The following is a 24316-nucleotide window of genomic DNA, read 5'->3' on the forward strand; positions in this document are numbered from 1 at the left end:
CTAAAATATAAGCACTATTTTAGCATATAAAATATCTAAGAACATAAAATCTTTGATTTGAGTTCATACAGTACCATATAAAAAGCTTTCTTTCTACCATCTATAGAGTTTTTTGTTTTTTTGTTCAAGAGACTCTCTCACTAGACAATTAAAATTAATAACTCAGTAGCTTGATATAAAGAACTTCAATGTAAATCTTGACTTCTTGATTATAAAACAATTAAAAGTTTATTAAATTTGAATATTAAAATATTTTCAGATGACTCATCAAAATATTATTGCTGTCCAGTCATTCAGTGATGTCCAACTCTTTGCTACCCCATGGGATGCAGCACGCCAGCCCTCAATGTCCATCACCAACTCCCGGAGTTTACCCAGACTCATGTCCATTGAGTCAGTGATGCCATCCAACCATCTCATCCTCTGCCGTCCCCTTCTCCTCCTGCCTTCAATCTTTCCCAGCATCAGGGTCTTTTCAGAGGAGTCAGTTCTTCACATGAGGTGGCCAAAGTATTGGAGTTTCAGCTTCAACATCAGTCGTTCCAGTGAATATTCAGGATTGATTTCCTTTAGGATTGACTGGTTTGATTTCCTTGCAGTCCAAGGGACTCTCAAGAGTCTTCTCCAAGACCACAGTTCAAAAGCATCAATTCTTTGGCACTCAGCTTTCTTTATAGTCCAACTCTCACAACCGTACATGACTACTGGAAAAACCATAGCCTTGACTAGATGGATTTTTGTTGGCAAAGTAATGTCCCTGCTTTTTAATGTGCTGTCTAAGTTGGTCAAAGCTTTTCTTCCAAGGAGCGAGCAGTCTTTTAATTTCATGGCCGCAGTCACAATATGCAGTGATTTTGGAGCCCAAGAAAAGAAAGTCTCTCACTGTTTTCATTGTTTCCCCACCTATTTGCCATGAAGAAATGGGACTGGATTCCATGACCTTAGTTTTTTTAATGTTGAATTTTAAGCCAGGTTTTTCACTCTCCTCTTTCACTTTCATCAAGAGTCTCTTTAGTTCCTTTTCACTTTCTGCCATAAGGGTGGTGTCATCTGCATATCTTAGGTTATTAGCATCCCTCCCAACAATCTTGATTCCACCTTGTGCTTCATCCAGCTTGGCATCTGGCATGATGTACTCTGCATATAAATTAAATAGGCAGGGTGACAGTATACAGCCTTGATGAATTCCTTTCCCAATTTGGAACCAGTCCATTTTTCCATGTCCAGATCTAACTGTTGCTTCTTGACCTGCACACAGATTTCTCAGGAGGCAGGTAAGGTGGTCTTGCATTCTCATCTCTTTAAGAACTGTCTATAGTTTGTTGTGATCCTACAGTCAAAGGCTTTAGCATAGTCAATGAAGCAGAAGTAGATGTTTCTCTGAAATTCTATTGCTTTTTCCATTATCTAACAGATGCTGGGGATTTGATATCTGGTTCCTCTTCCTTTTCTAAATCCAGCTTGAACATCTGGAAGTTCTCAGGTCATGTACTGTTGAAGCCTAGTTTGGAGAATTTTGAGCATTACTTCGCCAGCATGTGACATGAGTGCAATTGTGCAGTATTTGAACATTTTTTAGCACTGCCCTTCTTTGCGATTGGAGTGAAAATTGACATTTTCCAGTCCTGTGGCCACCGCTGAGTTTTCCAAATTTGCTGGTATATTGACTGCAGCACTTTCACAGCATCATCTTTCAGGATTTGATATAGCTCAAGTGGAGTTCCATCACCTGTGATAGTGTTGTTCGCAGTTATGCTTCCTATGGCCCACTTGACTTTGCATTCCAGGATGTCTGGCTCTAGGTAAGTGATCTCATCATCTTGGTTATCTGGGCCACTAAGACTTTTTGTACAGTTCTTCTGTGTATTCTTGTCACCTCTTCTTAATCTCTCCTGCTTCCGTTAGGGCCATACCATATCAAAATATTTACACAATGATAAAAATCTTAATTTTATTTTTACTGTAAATGATAAAAGAATTATTTCAAAAAGATGCAGTAATTTAGATATTTCATAAGAATTCTATTCAAATACATAAGTTTTGGAAAGCATACTTTGTGATGTTATTCATGTAAAAATTAAAATAAACACCAGTGAAAATTTTTATAATAATAACTGCAAATAGAAAACAGGTCAGGCATGCATGCTAAGTCACTTCAATCGTGTCTAACTCTTTGCGACCTCATGGACTGAAGTCAGCCAGGCCCTTCTGTCCGTGGGATTCTGGAGTGGGTTGCATTCCCTTCTCAGGGATCTTCCTGATTCAGGGAATGAACCCGTGTTTCTGTACTCTCCTGCATTAACAGGCTGGTTCTTTATCACTAGCGCCACCCACAGGTCAGTATCCCAAAAACCTACCTTAATTTCCCATTATTCATTAACCTTTTACAGAACATGCTCTCAGAAGATAGCATAAACTTCAGCTTAAAATCTACGTTTCCAAAATGATTCTTTCCACACTACGGTACTTTGAGAATTCAACCCAAGTGATTTCAATAGAAGCAATGCATGAGCAGCACACAAAGTATAAATGATTGCACCTGTGCAAGTTTTACTACTGACAGGAGACTTGTAATTTTCAGTAGTTCTCAACAGTTTCTATAGCAATAGGTCATGTAAGTACACAAAGGAGAAAGATTCCCAGCCTAAGTGATCTTAACTTGGTCAGAAACAAGCAGTTGTGTGCCAGATGCTTCCTTTTCTTACTGTTTTTCATTGATTTTCACTGAACCTAATGAGCTCATCTAATACATTTTGGAAAATATGGGGTTACATTCAGCAAATGACATACTTTCTACATGGTGACCTCATTTGTCATATTCCTTCATCCAAAAAAATTTCTTGTTTTACAGTTATTTATGAAGTGTTTCAATATTTCTTACCTATTCAATTACTCAACTTGCTATTTTCCAAACAACTTTAAAAGGAATAACATGAACATTCAGCTTCTTGCTAGTATAGTACTAAAAATTACATTAAGATTTTTTGATTTTCAAATAGCAATATGAAGTAAACTATTCACATTACAGTAATTTAAAATAAACTAAAAATCTGTATGTAACTAACTTGGATCTTTTAGTCTATTAAATGCAAATTAGGTAAACTGCTTCCATTGTGTAATTGTAAGGGATTTGATCTAGGTCATGCATGAATGATCCAGTGATTTTCCCTACTTTCTTCAATTTAAGTCTGAATTTGGCAATAAGGAGTTCATGATCTGAGCCACAGTCAGCTCCTGGTCTTGTTTTTGCCGACTGTATAGACCTTCTACTCCATGTTTGGCTCCAAAGAATATAATCAATCTGATTTTGGTATTGACCACCCAGTGATGTCCATGTGTAGTCTTCTCTTGTGTTGTTGGATGAGGGTGTTTGCTATGACCAGTGCATTCTCTTGGGAAAACTCTGTTAGCCTTTGCCCTACTTCATTTTGTACTCCAAGGCAAATATACCTGTCACTCCAGGTATCTCTTGACTCCCTACTTTTGCATTCCAGTCCCCTATAATGAAAAGGACATCTTTTGGGGGTGTTAGTTCTATAAGGTCTTGTAGGTCTTCACAGAACTGTTCAACTTCAGCTTCTTTCAGCATGACTGGTTGGGACTTAGACTTGAACTACTGTGATACTGAATGGTTTGCCTTGGAAACAAACAGAGACCATTCTGTTGTCTTTGAGCTTGTACCCAAGAACTGCATGTCGGACTCTTTTGTTCACTGTGAGGGTCACTCCATTTCTTCTAAGGGATTCTTACCCACAGTAGTAGATAAAATGGTCACCTGAGTTAAATTTGCCCATTCCAGTCTATCTTAGTTCACTGATTCCTCAAACATTGATGGTTACTCTTGCCATCTCCTGTTTGACGACTTCTAATTTGCCTTGGTTCATGGACATAACATTCCGGGTTCCTATGCAATATTGCTCTTTACAGCATCGGACTTTACTTCCATCACCAGTCACATCCACAACTGGGCATTGTTTTTGTTTTGTTTCTGTTTTTTCTTTCTTTCTGGAGTTATTTCTCCACTCTCCAGTAGCATATTGGGCACCTAGCGACCTGGAGAGCTCATCTTTCAGTGTCATATCTTTTTGCCATTTCATATGGTTCATGGGGTTCTCAAGACAAGAATACTGAAGTGGTTTGTCATTCCCTTCTTCAGTGGACCACATTTTGTTAGAACTCTCCTCCATGATGCATCTGTCTTGAGTGGCTCTACAGGGCATGGCTCATAATTTCATCGATCTAGACAAGGCTGTGGTCCATGTGAATAGTTTGATTAGTTGTCTGTGATTGTGGTTTTCAATCTGTCTGTCCTCTGAGGGATAAGGATAAGACGCTTAAGGAAGTTTCATGATGGGAGAGACTGACTGTGGGGGAAACTGGGTCTTGTTCTGATGGGCAGGGCCATGCTCAGTGAATCTTTAATCCAATTTTCTGTTGATGGGCCGGACTATATTCTTTCCCTGTTGTCTGACCTGAGACCAAACTATGGTGGAGGTAATGAAGATAATGGCAACCTCCTTGATAAGGTCCCATGCACACACTGCCGCACTCAGTACCCCTGACCCTGAAGCAGGCCACCGCTGGCCCACACTTCCACAAGGGACTCCTGGACACTCACAGGCAAGTCTGGGTCAGTCTCTTGTGGGGTCACTGCTCCTAAAACAAATCCGTTACAATTATACAGTAGAAGTGACAAATAGATTCAAGGGATTAGATCTGATAGATAAAGTACCTGAAGAACTATGGACAGAGGTTCATGACACTGTAGAGGACGCAGTGATCAAGACCATCCCCAAGAAAAAAAAAATGCAAAAAAGCAAAATGGTTGTCTGAGGAGGCCTTACAAACCAGCTGAGCAAATAAGAGACTCTAAATGCAAAGGGGAAAAGGAAAGATATAGCCATTTGAATGCAGAGCTCCAAAGAATAGCAAGAGACATAAGAAAGACTTCCTCAGTGATCAATGCAAAGAAATACAGGAAAAAAATAAAATGGGAAGACTAGAGATCTCTTCAAGAAAATTAGAGCCACCAAGGGAACATTTCATGCAAAGATGGACACAATAAAGGACAGAAACGGTATGGACCTAACAGAATCAGAAGATATTAAGAAGAGGTGGCAAGAGTACACAGAAGAACTGGACAAAAAAGATCTTCATGATCCAGATAATCATAATGGTGTGATCACTCACCTAGAGCCAGACATCCTGGAATGTGAAGTCAAGTGGGCCTAAGGAAGCATAACTACGAACACTAGCGTAGGTGATGGAACTCCAGTTTAGCTGTATCAAATCCTTAAAGATGATGCTGTGAGTGTGCTGCCCTCAATATGCCAGCAAATTTGGAAAAATCAGCAGGGGCCACAGAACTGAAAAAGGTCAGTTTTCATTCCATTTACAAAGAAAGGCAATGCCAAAGAATGTTCAAACTACTGAACAATTGCACTCATCTCACATGCTAGCAAAGTAATGCTCAAAATTCTCCAAGCCAGGCTCCAACAATATATGAACTGTGAACTTCCAAATGTTCAAGCTGGATTTAGAAAAGGCAGAGGAACCTGAGATCAAATTGCCAACATCCGTTGGATTATTGAAAAGCAAGAGAGTTCCAGAAAAACATCTACTTCTGGTTTATTGACTACACCAAAGCCTTTGAGTGTGTGGATCACAAGAAACTATGGAAAATTTTTCAAGAGATGGGAATACCTGACCACCTTATCTGCCTCCTGAGAAATCTGTATGCAGGTCAATAAGCAACAGTTAGACCTGGATATGGAACAAAAGACTGGTTCCAAATTGGGAAAGGAGTACGTCAAAGCTGTATATTGTCACCCTGCTCATTTAACTTATATGCAGAGTACATCATGTAAAATTCCGGCCTGATAAAGCACAAACTGGAATCAAGATGGCAGGGAGAAATATCAATAACCTCAGATATGCCGATGACACCACCCTTAGGGCAGAAAGTGAAGAAGAACTAAAGAGCCTCTTGATGAAAGTGAAAGAGGAGTGTGAAAAAGTTGCTTAAAACTCAACATTCTGAAAACTACTATCATGACATCTGGTCCCATCAATTCTTGGAAAATAGATGGGAAACAATGGCAACAGTAAGAGATTTTTTTTGGGGGGGGCCTCCAAAATCACTGCAGATGGTGACTGCAGCCATGAAATTAGAAGACATTTGTTCCTTGGAAGAAAAGCCATGGCAAATCTGAACAGCATATTAAAAGGCAGAGACATTACTCTGTCAACAAAGGTCTGACTAGTCAAAGCTATGGTTTTTCCAGTCGTCATGTATGGATGTGGAGTTTGACTATAAAGAAGGCTGAGAACCAAAGAACTGATGTTTTTGAACTATGGTGTTAGAGAAGACTCCTAAGAGTCCCTTGGACTGCAAGGAGATCCAACCAGTCAATCCTAAAGGAAATCAGTCCTGAATATTTATTGGAAGGACTGATGCTGAAACTCCAATACTTTGGCCACCTGATGCAAAGAACTAACTCACTGGAAAAGACCCTGATGCTGGGAAAGACTGAAGGCAGGAGAAGGGGACAAAGATGAGATGGTTAGATGGCAACACCGACTCAATGGACATGAGTATGAGCAAACTCTGGGAGCTGGTGATGGACAGGTAAGTCTGGCAATCAACATTTCATGGGGTGGCAAAGAGTGGGACATGACTGAGCTGAACTGAACTGAGGTAAACTGCATAAAAATTAACCAGAATGCCAAACAAAAAAGAAAATACAGAGCCCAACCACTTCACCAGTTATTCTCTTTTGATCTTCATTTTCCCTAGCTTTGGCCCCTTTATATGGAGATCAGTATATTCCAAACAGCCAGGAGTTATCTTTGAGAACATCACATACCCTAATGTGCCACATCCAATCTGTTACCATATCCTGTCAAATTTTACTTCCAAAATATGTCTCTAATTTACCTTCCTGTTTAATCTCTACTGCCACCACCCTAATTCTAAGCCACAGCATTTCTTACCTAGAAAGCAACAGCCTCCAACTCGTTTTGTCAGTTTCCCTTCAGGCTCCTCTAATCTATTCCCTCACTATACTCAGAATATTTTGTAAAGCTGTATGATACTTGTAGTAGGCAGAACAACGCTCACTCCCTTCCAATGATACCCACATCCGACTCTCCACAACCTGTGAACGTTACCTTACATTCAATGTAAGGGCTTCAAATAGACCATCCTGGATTACCCAGGTGGACTCAGTCAAACCCCAAAGCAAAAAGTCATTCCTAGTTGTGCTCAGAGGAAGATGTGACTCCAGAACAGTCTGCAAGATGCCCTGTTCTTGGTTTCAAAGATGGAGGGAGAAGGAAGAAGGCCATAAACCAAAGAATATGAGTAGCCTTGGAAAGCTGGAAAAGACAAAGAAAAAAATTAATCTCCTTGAGAGCCTCAGAAAGGAATGCAGTCTTGAGGACGTCGTGATTTTAGTCCAGTTAGAAGTCCATGTTAGACTTCTTATCTACAGTAATGTAAAATAATAAATTTGTGTTATTTCAGGTCAGTAAGTCTGTGGTAATTTGCTATGGCAGCAATAGAACACTAATGCAACACTCCTCTGCTTAGTTTAAAAACCACAATCTTAGTGTAGTTTGCAAGCCCTACATGCTTTAGTTCCTGTCTATCTATCAAAATTCATGGAATGCTTCTCTTCCCCTTCTTTCTTGTGTTCCATTCACATATGTTCCCAAAATATGCCAAGGAATTTCTCAGAAAACGCAGCCACATATTCATCCTTCGTTTCAAAGCTTAATATTGCTTCCATGAGGCTTTTTTCAAGCCTTAAATTCAATCAGTTCAGTTGCTCGGTCATGTTCGACTCTGTGACCCTATGGACTGCAGTATGCCAGGCTTCCCTGTCCATAACCAACCCCCACAGCTCACTCAAACTCATGTCTATCAAGTCAGTGATGCCATCCAACCATCTTATTCTCTGTCGTCCTCTTCTCCTGCCTTCAATCTTTCCCAGCATCAGGTCTTTTCCAATGAATCAGTTTTTCATATCAGGTGGCCAGAGGATTGGAGCTTCAGCTTCAGCATCAGTCCTTCCAATGAATATTCAGGATTGATTTCCTTTAGGATGGACTGGATGCACCTCCTTGCAGTCCAAAGGGACTCTCAAGAGTCTTCTCCAACACCACAATTCAAAAGCATCAGTTCTTCAGTGTTCAGCTTTCTTTATGGTCCAACTCTCACATCCATTCATGACTACTGGAAAAGCCATAGCTTGACTAGATGGACCCTTGTTAGCAAAGTAATGTCTCTGCTTTTTAATATGCTATCTAGGTTGGTCATAGCTTTTCTTCCAAGTAGCAAGCATCTTTTAATTTCATGGCTGTAGTCACCATCTGCAGTAATTTTGTAATCAAAATACAGGTAACCTCTAAAACCTAGGAAATAGAAGGCAACAGATTTTCCCTTAGAGCATTCCAAAGGAAAACAATCCTGAAAACACCTTGGTTTTAGTTCAGTAAGACCCAATTATTAGTGAGGTTATTAATGATTCTCCTGGCAATCTTGATTCCAGCTTGCGCTTCATCCAGCCCAGCATGTCTTATGATGTATACTCTACATATAACAGCCTTGATGTACTCTTCCCGATTTGGAACCAGCCTGTTGTTCCATGTTCAGTTCTAACTGTTGCTTCTTGACCTGCATACAGATTTCTCAGGAGGCAGGTAAAGTGGCTTGGTATTCCCATCTCTTGAAGAATTTTCCACAGTTTGTTATAATCCACAAAAAGGCTAAAGTCAAAGACTTTAGCATAGTCGATGAAGCAGAAGTACCCATTTCTCTGGAACTCTCTTGCTTTTTCTATGATCCAATGGATGTTGGCAATTTGATCTCTGATTCCTCTGCCTTTTCTAAATCCAGCTTGAACATCTTGAAGATCTCAGTTCAGGTACTGTTGAAGCCTCACTTGGAGAATTTTGAGCATTACTTTGCTAGCGTGTGAGAGTGTGCAGATGTGCAGTAGTTTGAACATTCTTTGGCATTGCCTTTCTTTGGGATTGGAATGAAAATTGACCTTTTCCAGTGTTGTGGCTACTGCTGAGTTTTCCAAATTGGCTGGCATATTGAGTGTAGCACTTTCACAGCATCATCTTTTAGATTTGAAATAGCTCAGCTGGAATTCTATCACCTCCATTAGCTTTGTTCTTAGTGATGCTTCCTAAGGCCCACTTGATTTTGTACTCCAGGATATCTGGCTCTAGGTGAGTGATCATACCATCATGGGTATCTGGATCATTAAGACTTTTTTTATATAGTTCTTCTGTGTATTCTTGCCACCTCTTTTTAATATTTCTGCTTCTGTTAGGTCCATAGTGTTTCTGTCCTTTATTGTGCACATTGTTACATGAAATGTTCCCTTGGTATCTCTAATTATCTTGAAGAGATCTCTAACCTTTCCCATTCTATTGTTTTCCTCTATTTCTAAATTAAATTAGGTTTCTTTTTTTGTATGGTCTCATGAAAGCATTAGTCACTAAGTCGTGTCTGACTCTTTGTGGCCCCATGGACTGTAGAAGTTCAGGCTCCTATATCCATGGAATTCTTCAGGCATGAATACTGGAGTGGGTAGTCATTGCCTTCTCAAGTGGATCTTCCCAACCCAGGGACTGAACCCAGGTCTCCCGCATTGCAGGCAGATTTTTTAACATCTGATGTACCAAGGCTCATAATACTGTGAAATTTTATTTTTCAGAATACAATATAGCTTGCAATTATATTATTTAATTGTGTGGTTTTTAAAAGTCTATTTCTTTCTCTAGAATGTTACCTACATAAATATAAAACCTTAGTGACCACTATTATGTATCTCTAATATTTAGTATATAACAGGAAACAGTTTATTTATCCAGCAAATACATACTGAATAAATCTGAAAGTAAACTGAAAGAAAGATTAAATTAGAAGACGAAAGAAAAAAAGAGGTGGCAGGCTTTTGTTGGCTTCCTTTACTAATACCAAAAGCAGACATTTATTTTAAAGAGTAGAAGTTTTAGAAAAATATTTGCTAGGAGTAACTGAAAAATCACATGATTTTCACCTCTAAATAATATAAAATATATAGTGTATATGACATCAACATGTAATTAGAACTCAAATGTAACTGTATTTAAAAATATAAGTATTATTTCTAGGTATTAATTAAATAAAAACTGAGTGGTAAAAATATTTGTATATACACTGTTGGCATATACTTCATTGTTTCCTTTCTATACAATTCTGAGAGTAAAATTAGTAGGTTAAGGATTATGAATATTTTTATGCTATGCAAAATGCACATATTTGCATTCTCACCCTTCAAAATTTTACTGAATTTGAAAATTATGGTGCAATTTTGCTTCAACATAAATGCATTGATTATTAGTAGACTTTTTACTTTTTTTGAATCTTTTATTTTATATAAGAGTATAGCTGATTAACAGTGCTGTAATGATTATTAGTAGATGTACCTAAATCTTCTTTATTTGTACTTACATTGCCTTTCTGTTGTTAACTGTTCAGTTTTCTTGTTTTATATTTTTTTCATCACTATGATACATTCTTTAAATTGATCTGCAAGAGCTCTTTATTTATTAAGGCTTTTATTTATTAACTTTCATCAATAAATATAAATTTTTTCCTGTTTGCATTTTTTCTGTTAATTTTGTTAATATTTCTAGAGATGCAGAGAGATAAAACTTTTTAGCCATATTTTTACAACTTCATATTTTGATGTTATGATTTAAAACATCTTTTCTTATTTAAAATATTAATTTTAATTTTCTTGAATTATGTTCAGTTTCCTTTTTAGCTTTATATTTTAATACATCTGGAATTTATTTAGCATGATATATGAAATAAGGATATAAATTAAATTTTTTTCAATTGGCTACCTCATTTGCTAATCCTACCACTTGCCAAATACTTCTCCTTAACTTTGGTTAGAAACGCTATTTTTATCATATATGAGATACTCATACAAATTCCAGCCTGTTTGTCAACTCTTTATGCCATATGTCTATTCTTATACAAGTAGCACAATACCCTAATTATTAAAAAGAATTATAAAGTAATTCTTTTCCCTGACAATAAATTATTAGAGGAAAACTATACAATGTACTTATGTTTAAGTTCACTTAAGTATTAATATTGTTTTAAACCTAATGGGAAATAATTAACATAAAACTATCGCAACTAGGACATGTCATCAATAAAAATTTATTTTCTGTTTTTAGTGTTTATTAATTAAATACATTTTATGCCTACCATCAGTATTCAACTTAAAAAAAAACTGTTCAGCATTCTCACTGGCTTACTTATTTACTTAATAAATATTTACTGTATTAACTTCCAAGTGTCATGCTAGGATTAGGGATTACCTTCTTCAAGTATGCATTCTAATAGACAATTAAACAAATAAATAAACTGTATAAATTCAAGAAGGGAAATAAAGAGGATGCTATGATAGAAAATAAGGTTATTGTGGGTGGAAGTTACTTTGCTATGGTAGCAGGTAAAGCTTCTGTGAGGAGGCAATGACCTTTAGCCAGACACCTGAGGAATGAGTACTCTCCAGTCATATGAAATACAGGGAAGAGAGCCAAAACCTAGGAACAACAAACAAAGATCATGAGGCAGGAAAGTACTTGGCATAATTAAAGAACTAAAAGTTAGTTTGATTGTGGCATAGAGAGCAAATGCAAGAACCACATAAAATGAAGTTAGGATGGTTGTGATATTTTACTCTAAACATTATGAGAAATGTTTTATGTTAAAAAGAACATAACCTCATTTATATTTCAAAATGAACTTCAGCAAAACTATAAAAAAAAAGAACAAAGATAAAAAAGACATGAGGTAGCCAGGACATGGAAGCAACCTAGATGCCCATCAGCAGATGAATGGATAAGGAAGCTGTGGTACATATACACAATGGAATATTACTCAGCCATTAAAAAGAATTCATTTTAATCAGTTCTATTGAGATGGATGAAACTGGAGCCCATTATACAGAGTGAAGCAAGCCAGAAAGATAAAGACCAATACAGTATACTAACACATATATATGGAATTTAAAAAGATGGTAACAATAACTCAAAATGCAAAACAGAAAAAGAGACACAGATGTACAGAACAGACTTTTAGACTCTGTGGGAGAAGGCGAGGGTGGGATGTTCAGCATTGAACAAGTATTGAAACAAGAGAGAACAGCATTGAAACAAGTATACTATCAAGGGTGAAACAGATCACCAGCCCAGGTTGGATGCATGAGATAAGTGCTCAGGGCTGGTGTGCTGGGAAGACCCAGAGGGATGGGATGGAGAGGGAGGCGGGAGGGGGAATCAGAATGGGGAACACATGTAAATCCATGGCTGATTCATGTCAACGTATGGCAAAAACCACTACAATATTGTAAAGTAATTAGCCTCCAACTAATAAAAATAAATGGAAAAAAAAAACACAAGAGGTGAGAAAACCACTTAAGAGATGATTGTAGTAATCCAGGGAAGTCAGAACCAGAGTACTCTTGCCACAATTAAGACATTTTAACTTTGTTCACAAAACTATAGAAATTTACTAAAAATTTTTAGAAAGAAAAATCATGACATTGGCTCTATTAGAAAATATTTATTATATGAATATATTATATTAAATATAAATTATATTTCATTATACTATTTTATTATTTTATATAATAGTGTTACTTAGGATTTTGTCATCAGTAATGGACTAGAGACAAGTCCAATGAAGAAACTATACAATACTCAAAGAAGTATTGTATTCAAAGCTATGGCTTTGAACTGAAGAACTATCAAAGATGAAGAAGAGAGAGGCCAAAGAGCTAGTTCAGAATTTTTTAAAAGGCTTAATCATGAGGAGAAAAAAGGGAGTGAAATGTGAAGGAGCTGAAGAATAGTCCAGATCAGTCTTCTCAAAACAGAAAATAAAGCACCATAGCTTGTATTATTTGACTCCATAGACATAAATTTAAATTTTGATAAATATAAACAGAATGAAGGTAACAATGGTGAAAAAATATAAAAATTATCCATGTTTTTCACTGAGAGTGTGTGCATAGGTGATCAATCTAGACAAATGTCATTATACTTGCAACTTCTTCAGTACACATAATAAATAAAAAGTTTTAAGCAAAGAGTGATTCCCCCAAAGAAAGGTCTCTATAAACATTTTGAACAAATATTGGGAATATAAGTACTTAAAGTTTATAGTGTGATGAAGTGTTTGCTTATGAACTTATCTAAGTAGAAATGGCAAATATTAGTACTCATGGGAATAACATATAGCTTTCCTATTTTTGTTTTGTTTTAATAACATGCAGAATAGAGAAAGCTATTTTATAGAGGTATGTTGACAGAATGAGAATTCCGAGAGCTCAGAACATGTATTTATTTTACAGCTTTTAAACAAAATGAAGGTAGAAATACTGTATCTTCAAAATATATCCTCAATGTTTATCAACATTCAATTTCAACAATTTATATCATATAGTTATAATCAAGCATAAATATAGCTCAATTAAAGATTCCATTTTCATAAATTTCTTAATTATGAATCTTCTTTTAATGAAAAATACAAGACATTTTATCAAAAACCTAAAATGATAGGAGATAACTTTTCAAGATGAGCAAAATTAAGATCACTCTTAAAGATTGAGATACTTTACTGGTAATAACTATCAAATATAAAATAATGTTATTAAAATAATTATTATTAAACTACAGAAAATGTAGAAACTGCATACTACCAAAATTATAACTTTTATTTTTGCCCTTTAATCTATTCTGATACATGCTGCAATCTCTCCTGCTTCGAAGTACTGAGTTCATTTAACAAATATTATATGTCTGACAAAGAAGCCAGTCCTATTACATATTTACAACTGGAATAAAACTGTTTTCTTATTTTGCAAAAATACTATGAATTGACTTTGCATTTCCAACATCATCAATAGATCTTTTCTTCTTAATAACCACTGCATGACAGCCATGCAGTAATAGTCATTTATGATCACCTTCCATATTATCACATAATAAAGAGAAGAGGAAATTCACCACATCAACCTTAAAGTAATCAAAATTTTAAAATACCCTTAAGACCTTTGTGCATTTCAGCTAAAATTGTTTCATAGCAAACCTTTCTAGATAAAAAAAGCAGTGCATAGATATTCTGATGCAGGCTTCTGAATCTGGTTAGCTACTCCAGAGTTTACTCCAGTCACTGCAGTTAACCTTTTAGAACAGACTTCTACACAAAACAAACTCCAGACAACAATCCAATCTGATCTAGTCTAATCCTTCTTAGTTTATACAACTCAGAGTTAGATACTTTTTGTAAGTGCTAAAAGCTGAATTCTTTTCCTTTATATTATCATTGTGTTCAAATTTGCAGATTTATTTTAAAAAAATCAGTGCATTCAAATTATAATAAACACTTTGCTGCTTTATTTGTTCTATGAGTTGGTCTTCCATATCATTAGCTGATGGACGAAGACACTGGTGATCATCTGGAGTTCAGGTACCTTCTCTAAAATTACTCCTGTTATTGGCAGAATTCAGTATGTTGATGTTTGTAGGCTTAAGTCCCCCACTTTCTTGCTGACTGTTAGCCGGGAGGTACTCTCAGCTTCTACAAGGCAATCTCAGGTCTTTGCTGTATGGTCACTTCCATCTCAGCAACAAAGAACTTTCTTTATGTCATATCCCTTTCACACTGAGGTGCTCTCACATCCTGCTCTAAACAAGCCAGAGAAAACTCTCCACCTTTACAGGGCTAGTGTGATTAGGTAGCTTGAGCCATCTGTATAATTACCTTTTCTTAAAAGCAACTGTGCTAACATATATTACATAACCTAGTCACAAGAATAAAATCCATCATATTCACTGTCCCAGGAACTGTGTAGAGTGTGCACACAGGAAAATCCTGGGTTGGGGGTTGGGGGCAGAGTTTGGCTCACCTTTGCTCTTCACAGAATAATCTCATGTTACTCTTAACCACAGGCATCATTCTGGCTGTTTTATTTTTCATCTCTGAAACTTTTAATTGGTTCTTTAAAAATGCTTTCATTTTTCTCTGTATTAATTTTTTCCTTCATATTGAAAAACATCTTGGACATACTTACAATAGCTGTTTGAATGCCCTGATCTGACAACTCTGCAATATGTATGTATCCCTTCTGAATCTGCTTCCGTTGATTTTTTTTGTTTCCAGCTTATGCATCACATTTTTTTTCTTTGCACACTTAATAATTTTTATTGAATGCTTAATGCTGAATAATTGCATTGCTTGAAGAATTTTTTGTATTCCTTTGAAAAGGGTTGGAATTTTGTTCTGACAGAAAGTTAAATAATTATAGATCACTGTGATGCTTTCAAGGCTTGTTTAAAATCTTTTTACTTGTCATTCTATAGTAGCCTTTATTTTAGAGCTAATTTGGTCCCATTAACAAGGTGGGACTTTTCTGTGATCTCTTCTGCATGCCACCACCATGCATCTTATTATCCATATAATTAGGCAGCCTTAATTTGAAGATGATACTTAAAGAAATACAACGGAATACAAATATAAAAACTATATTTTGCTCTCGATAAGTGAAAGTGAAGTCGCTCAGTCATGTCTGATTCTTTGCAACCCTGTGGACTGTAGCCTACGGGCTCCTGCATCCATGGGATTCTCCAGGCAAGAATACTGGAGTGGGTTGCCAATTCCTTCTCCAGGGGAATCTTTCCGACCCGGGGATCGAACCTGGGTCTCCCACACTGCAAGCAGACGCTTTACCATAGCCAGGTATAAATACAATGTATTATATCTCCATGAAACCTGAGCTGTATGCTGAGGTGTTTATAAACAACTACATTAATGGATGGTTATTGTATAACAATTGATTAAATTTAAGAATACCCAAACAGGTCAGGAGATGAGGTCAATATTACCTTTGTAAAATGAGTGGGCAAAGCTCTGCTCAGGAATTAACTTGGCAAGGAATCCATGGTTCAAACTTGGATGAGGGATAGATGGTATGACCACAACTGTGGAGAAAATCATGGAATCAAATTTGAGCCAGCATGTAACAACCTGCAACATGGTCCACTGAAGATCCAAGACAATTCTATATCACTGCAACATGCAAACAGTACTAGCAATAAAGACCGTGTCTCTGGAGGAAGGAAAGAAGTTATGTATTAAGAGAAAGGAAATAACATACTTGTTAAGTAGAGTCATTTTAGCAACAAACACAGAGACATACAAACACACAAGAAAATCAGAACTGGAAGGTTCACTAAAATATTGCTTGCTTTATACATACATGACTGAATGCATTAAAAAGAAGAGACAGTTGATTAACATATAGAGTCTCTGTGTTTAAATGGTTAAAAGAAAGAAACTGGAATGTTAGGATAACATTTAATTTGTCAAGTAAAAAGTTAAAAGTAAGATTATACTATAAAGAAATACATTTATGTACTCAAAATAAATATAGCATGCAACAAAAAAGAATTAAAGTTAAACATAATCTGTATTTCCATACAGAAACAAAAAGTAAATGAGATATGACATGATTATGGAAAACAAAATGCAGAGATTTGACCACTAATTTCTACTCGTTTTTTAAAATATTCAATTAATGTATATCTCATATGCATTTATTTAGGAAGGGTAATTTCTATTACAAACTAATCTAGTGGTACCTGAAAGAATCACTGGGCTGCTAAGGCAACACTGCAAACAATAGAGAAACAACCCTGATGTAAACACCTGGCAGGAAATGCAATAGACTAAAGGCATCCTGTGATATTAAAATATTAGTTGCCAAAAAATGTGTTTATCATTCCCAAGCAGAGTAAACAAAGTTGATAGATAATACATGAACTCCCACAACATAAGCATCTTCTATAGATGAGAAAGACAACATGACCCAAAATGGTTCACTGCTGTCTAGAAATTTTTTACTTTAGTTGATATAACTTTGGTATAAAATTCAGAATGTATGTTTGTTTATTATAAATCTCTGGCTGAATATTTAGATACTGAAATAACTATACATATTGAAAGAAAGAAAGGAAGACGGAAAGAAAGAAAGATGCTACTGAACTTGGCTACAAAGATTTATAGTTTGGCTTACTGTTGATTTTGAACTACTCTATAAGGACCTCCTACTTTCATATGTTTATAGAGGTTAAAAATAATACATTTAAAATATATGAGTTATTTGTATATTAAGTAGTAGCATAGATGTTTTATGTTAATAAACAGAAAAACTTAACCCAAAACCCTGATAAAATGAGAATATAGCAAATATCATTCTACATTTTTGTGTAATTAAACAAGATTAAATTGCCATTTATATACTGCCTACTTATAAATACTTGAGATGATTATGAATAGAACCAGTTTAAATCTAGATGTAAAAATTAAATAAAAAGGAGATAAATGATGATGAAAATTCAAATAATTAGAAAAATGTTAAGTACCTGTACTTGTTGGTGAATTTATTTCTTGTCTGATGTTTCTACCTGGTTGGCTTCCAGTTCTTGCAGTCTCTCGCTGGGGTTCTAAAATGTCACGATACTTGGAAACCATCAGAACCGAAATGAAGTATACAACAGCTAGAGCTAAGAACTGTGCCTGCTTGCTATCATCCTGCGTAAAATGAAAAGGTAGTTTTGACATTCAGAAAATTTTAAGTATAAGTTCTCAGAGTATAAGAAACTATTCCTGTCTTATTTTCTTTATGGAGGAAAACATATGACATTTAACTTTTGCTAAAACTTGGTAAGCATATACTGTTAGCATTATCTAAGTATATATTAAAAAGAAAACTCTAGAAACATACCATCTGATTTATAGGTTGAAATGTAAGTTAAAAAAATGAGAATGTTAAAATTTTGCTGAATATGCCACAAAATTTATTATTTGTCCTCTTCACTAGTATCTATTACATCTATAACATCAGAGAATGCATATTTATAAGATATGCAGATAGCACAATTTGAAAAGAAAAATTTAATGTCTGGCTAAAAATGTCAAGAGTTTCAAATACTATAACTGAAAAATAATAACAGAATAAATTACTATTGGAATACAGATACAATTCTAACATATCACTACCTGAGCAGGAAATATGAGTAAAATAAGGGAGATATAAAAATCAGGGAGCATAAAGCATGAATTTTATACAAGTTCAATATGGCAGCTTCAGAAAAAGCTAATGCAACGTTTGACACATGAATAGATAAACATAAATAACAGCCCCACTATTCTGTACTGGAAAAATAACCTCATTTTTCCAGTGCAGAATTGGGAGCCAATGTTTGAGGCTCCAAATTTCAAAAGCTCAATGACAAAATGAAGAAGTTATTCCAGAGGATAGCAGTGAAGTGGTAAAAGATCTGAAAAAGATTGACCATGTTAGGATAAACAGATAATAGTTATTCATTTCTTTGAAGCAGAACTGCATATAACATTGAAAGCTCTATCGAAAAAGCCTAGGTAATTATCCTATAGGGATAAAAATGTTAAATGATCTCTAAAACTATTTTAAGATTAGACTATATTTAAGGAATCATAAATAGATGGTTATTAGGCCTTTTTTCTAAGTTAGGTAAAAGTGATGCTTCAAACCAAAACTGCAAGTAATTACCATGGCCCATAGATAAAACAGAAATAAGGAAAACAAACATGCATTAATGTCTATTAATTCCATAAACAGTCACTTTACATTCATTACTTCATTTAAGCACTATGTGAACAAGACTCAAAATTTATGTGCATTTGTCAGAAAAAAAAAGCAAACAAGAAATATTTACAGATGACTTAATACTCTGAAATAGAATTAGTATAGGTAATGGAGAAAACGACCCAAATAGATTACATTTGTCCTGAAATATTGTGAATTTAGTGTTTCATACTCTGTGGGTAACAGACAGCTTTTAAATACATTACGCTTCCTTAAATACCTAAATTTTAAAATCTCATATGTTTCTGAACTTAAGGGAACCTAAAGTGACTTGAATAGTTCAAAGGCCAAGTAGAAATCTTATAATATCTACAACTGACTTTAAAATATAACAATTAAAAATACTTCCAAATTTTGGAGATTATTTAAAAGAAAAAAAGTTTTCCTTGGAGTTTATGAAATATGGTGGTAAAAGAGAGAGAATGCTTTGGAATGGCCTAATTTGGGATTCTGACTCTACCTAATCCTAGCTGTGTGATCTTAATACTTCTCAGTTTTAGCTTTCTCTTAACCTTTTACTGAAAGCTGAGGGTAATATATATGTGTCTGATACACAGTGTAAATTGAGTGAACAAAAGTTATGTTACCTCAATGATGTTTGGAACGAACACCTGAACATTAATTCCCTTCCTTCAGGAAGAAAGCTAATAAGAACCATTGTAGGGTTATCCTATATACAATAGTTACATAACATCCATAGATATTAGAAAAATTATACAATCCACCATAATAACCTGATACAGAACTTACTAACAATTTAAATGCAATGTCACACAACATAAATTCCTTCTATGTTAGGTCTCAGTGAATCTCTTGGAGATGAAAACATGATCGGTGTTTAAATCATCTATCATTTAAAAAAATTCTTCCACAATACATTTTTATTTTCAGGATAAATAATTCCAATTTCTGAACGGTTAAACTGTTAGTAAGTATTTTTTTCTAAGTCCAGATTATGCAGATCCTTACATCAAGATTTTTACACTATTAATGCATTTTATCTCCCATTACTTTTATTATGAAAGCAATACAGATTCACTATAAAAAATTGAAAATTTAAAAAAGTACAAAATAAAAAGTGTTTACCTAGAGATAGTAACTGGCAGCATTTGGATGCCTTTTTTTAAATGAAGGTGAACATGTGCATGTACGTATACCTGACACACAAAAATGCAGTATTTGTGTAGTGTAAGTACTTTTGTATAGTGCTTCTTTCCCTGACAATATATCATGAGTATTTTACATGCCACAAAGTTTCCCTCAAAAATATGATTTTAATAGCTATATAACTTTTTGCTAAATGAATATACTATGATTTATTACGCTCTGTGTTGGATATTTATGATGTTGCCAATTTTCCTGAGGACAGCTCTGATAAGCACATGATGAGGAGAATCAATGGGTCATAGGCATCAAATTTGTAAAAGTTTTAACACAATGTAAAAAGCTATTTAAAAAGTTTATCCAATTTCTACTCCTACCAGTGATAAATGATAGAGCACTTTCAGTATACCTTTGTAATGACAGATACTATTATTTAAAATTTTTAGTTTTTGGTAAAAATATCTTACTCTGGTTTAATTTGCATTTCTTAGACTGATAGTTACACTGACTTTTAAATCATATCTTTATCACCTTATTTTCATATATCATATCTATTGTCTATTTTTCTGTTGGTATGGTTGCAATTTTCTTAGTGATTTATAAGACTGTTATACATTAAAAAGAATGTGAATTTTTCTATTATATATTTCTACCATGTAGTATGTATTAAATATTTTAACCACTTTCTCAAGTACAAAGTAATCTATCCAAGTTATTATTAAATGCAACTTTAAAATATAAATGTTTATGTTTCATAAATCATCAATTAAAAAAAGAAAAATAGAATCCAAAATTGCTGATAAATAACAACTATAATAAGAAGTACTACCAACATTGAGTCTGCTGTGAAATGCTATGGATGCTTCTACACCAATTTTGGAAGGGCCAATCTTATTTTTACTTACTTTGAATAATTGATCATATAATCGGAGGGGTCTATGAAATTGTTTCTTTAAGCTATATTTTCAATACGCTTTAAAAAAAAGCAATCTTTGTAACTCAAATTCCCATTGGTATCTCTATTTCTAAATGCATATTCTTCTCCCAAAAGTAATTGCCCCCAAAAGTAATTCCCAAGAATATCTTTATTAAGTAATCTCTTTTACCAATAATACAAGGAACATTGATAATAAAAAAATATTCAGGACCTAGAGATGGAGCAAGGAATACTAAAAGACAGGAACTGTTATTCAAGATAAAATCAGCTATAACCTTCCAAGTTATCTCCATTGTTAGTATACATACAAATTAACTATAATTTTCACATCATTAAAAAGTAACATGAGTAAGCTTTCAGAGAAAGCTAAGCTCAAACATTTTACAAACAGAAGCGCATTATAAACCTATAACCCCTGACACTAGGACACTGAGTTTTAAAATGCAAGTTTCCTATGAAATTTAAATTATTTTACACAAGTTACAGTGAAAAGTGTTCTTTTTTTTCTGGGAAATCAAGCAGGCGTAACTCACCACATCCCGAAAGACAACTGCACGTAGGCGATTGATATCAACATCCTGAAGAAGCCTATCGGGATCCTTAATTGGAGAAAGGTTACCTGGAACATTCTCTAGTGGAGTCTTAAAAAGAGAGAGAGAATTGTGAAAAAATAGTATAATACAGAATTTTATATTAATTTCTATTAATAATACCTTCAATTTTGTAATTAAATTGGCCACACACTTTACCTTCTCTCATCACTGAACAATATTTATTGACAATAATGTTATAAGTGGGCACTTCTGTTCTCTTCTACTTTTACCATGGTTTCACTTACTAATGTTCTTGTTCTTCATCTGCATAGCTACTGCTATAGATAAAGAAAGGCTGGAGGACTGTGGCAGAAAAAAAGACTAAACTCTTACTCTGGGCTCAAATCTCTCCTGTGTGACCTCAAGCTTGTTACTAACTTTTTCTAAGCTTTACATTCCCTACCTCTAGTTAACAAGCCTCTTTAAGTCATCAGGTTCATTTATGTGTCATGTTTTCATAATATGTGAGATTATTATGTTACATTATTATATGAAATTTCATCTGTGAAAGCATTCCATGATCCACAAAAAGTCAGAAAAGGTAAGCAAAAAATGTTTTACTCAGGCCTTAATATTAAAGCTGAAAGACATTAAAGATCATTACCACTAAAATCCTTTTTATATCAGAAGACACAAAAATCCACTAATTTTAGGTAACATGTCACATAGCAAACTCGTAAGACTGCCAAGATCCCTGAAACTCAGTCAAGTACTTTTTTACTTACAAAACATAAGAATTGTGTGAATTAAATTAGATAATGTATGTAAAGTATCAAATACAACTCCTGCATATAAAAGTAACTCTATTTAATAGTAAACAGGCCTCCTTCTATTTTCTATAAACCTCAACTATACTATTCCACTTTTAAATTAAAATATTTGATTCTCTTGCAGCACACGAGTACAGTATTTGAAGGTTGATAGTTACTTTACTTCCATTACAATTCCAAAACTTACCAGCTATATAAGCTTAGGTGAGCTTAGCTTTAATAGTTAAATAATAGGCTAATAATCTTTATCAAAGGATGATTAAAGAAATAATATACTATTTACAATACAGCTGAAAAAACTACATATATTTTAATTTACATACTACTTTACAGTTTACAAAGTACTTCTATGTCCATAATCTAATTAGACATGTGTTTTGTAGGAAAATCCTATTTAATACATCCTTTTTAGAAAATATAAAAAATGAGGCCCAAAGAAAACGTGTGGCTAACGCAAGTCCACTCAGATTCATAACACGTTGAAATTATTATAACTATGGTTTACTTACTCAAGTGCCACATTAAAAATGCATAAAAATGGGGAAACAACTATCACAAACTTGGTTCACTGATTCTCTGTTTTGAAACATGTTTTCTTACCAAGTCAACTTTTCCTCTAATAGTTCTATATCCATAACTTATCATCTAATTTGCATTGCTAAGTTTCTTCCTAAAAGGATAGACTAGCTCAATATCATGGATTTCCTGCTCATTGAACTTTTCTGTCCATATTCTATCATCAGTGTACTATTAGGTTGGTATACAAGTAATTGTGGTTCAGACCATGAATTTTAAATCATTATAACTAGGCTGAAACACATCTTTATTAAACAAAACAGGAACCATTACAATCAACACATTTTGCTAGCAAGAAATAAGTTTTGCTTATTCCTGTAGCATAAAAATCTATGCTTCAGGATTCAGCGAACTCTTGGAAAACTTTTCTGCTTCTTGCTGGTTGTGGAACCGTTTTTCCCTGCAAAAAGTTGTCAAGAGGCTTGAAAAAGTGGTAGTCGATTAGTGAGAATTCAGGTGAATAAGGCGGCTGAGGCAAAACTTTGAAGTTCAATCCATTCAACTTTTGAAGTGTTGGTTGTGCAATGTGTAGTCGGGTGTTGTTGTGGAGAAAAACTGGGTACTTTTTGTTGACCAACACTGGCTGCAGGTGTTGCAGTTTTTGGTGCAGCTCATTGATTTGCTGAACAATTACTTTTGCACCAACCTAATACTTGGTTTGACAGGCCTGAAAAGTTCCCTATTATATACTGAATTAACTACAGTCACCTTTAAGATCTAAGCACTCAAAAATACTAACTTATTTATTTCATGACATATATATTGATTGGTTAACTCTTAGAGAGAGGAAAGGAATTAGCATTAGTTAAATGCTCACTTCATTTCTCAAATTACTAAAAACTTTAACATATTACTGTTTTTTTTAACTCATACAAAGACCATATAAATTAAGATATATGTCCACTTTAAAGACTGGAAAACTGAGGAACACGAGACTAAGAAATTTGTTTCATTTCACATAACCAGTAAGTGGTAGAGGCAAGATACAAACTCAGAACTGTTTGATTCTAGAGTCTGTGCTCTTTGATAAAGTATTCACAGCGCTATACACAATCTGCAATTGAAAAGATGTAACAGGCATGAACACACTCGCAAGTAACGTACAGTCTCCTGAGCCTACACAAATAACTAGAAGCAACACTACTAATGTGTTTGCATTTAATTTTCTAAGCAATGGAGGGCTTTGTGGAGACTCGTCAACAGTAAAATAATATATGGTTTAATTATTATAGGAATGTGTCCCTAACAGTAGTGAAAAAGTAAGAGGCTATAAAACAGATAAGCTAAATGTGTGGTTGTTCTGACTGAAAACTACAAAAGTTTGAAGCGATAGAATTTTTTTAATGAATTAAACTCTTACTTCATTCCTTCACTTATTGAACCTTCACTGGTCAGTGTCAAACATCTAATTACAAGCACCATGAGTGGTAAAGAGACATACTGAGTTTTACAGAAATATCAAACAAAGGAACCTCCTCTAGACTGAGTTGGCAGTGAAGGTATTAGAAAACATTTTACTCAAAGTTGAACTTAAGCTAATGCCAAAAGTGGAACATATTTACTGGG

The 24316-nt window shown here is 34.6% G+C and overlaps 1 protein-coding gene across 7 annotated transcripts in view; it reads right to left on the reverse strand.

Moving 5' to 3' along the window:
• Positions 1 to 24316, reverse strand: part of NBEA (neurobeachin) — a 652386-nt gene that overhangs the window by 399923 nt on the left and 228147 nt on the right. For 5 of the 7 annotated variants that reach the window (XM_065901706.1, XM_065901708.1, XM_065901707.1 and 2 more), the window contains exons 27-29: positions 21345 to 21452; positions 17506 to 17674; positions 15967 to 16062 (exon numbers count right to left, since the gene is read on the reverse strand). In XM_065901706.1, the coding sequence (XP_065757778.1) occupies positions 15967 to 16062; positions 17506 to 17674; positions 21345 to 21452 (373 nt within the window). The remainder of the gene's footprint in view (positions 1 to 15966; positions 16063 to 17505; positions 17675 to 21344; positions 21453 to 24316) is intronic. The other 2 variants (XM_065901711.1, XM_065901709.1) reach the window with 1 other exon arrangement.

Source organism: Muntiacus reevesi, chromosome 11 (genome assembly GCF_963930625.1).
Source record: "Muntiacus reevesi chromosome 11, mMunRee1.1, whole genome shotgun sequence".
In the NCBI taxonomy this organism is placed as follows: domain Eukaryota; kingdom Metazoa; phylum Chordata; class Mammalia; order Artiodactyla; family Cervidae; genus Muntiacus; species Muntiacus reevesi.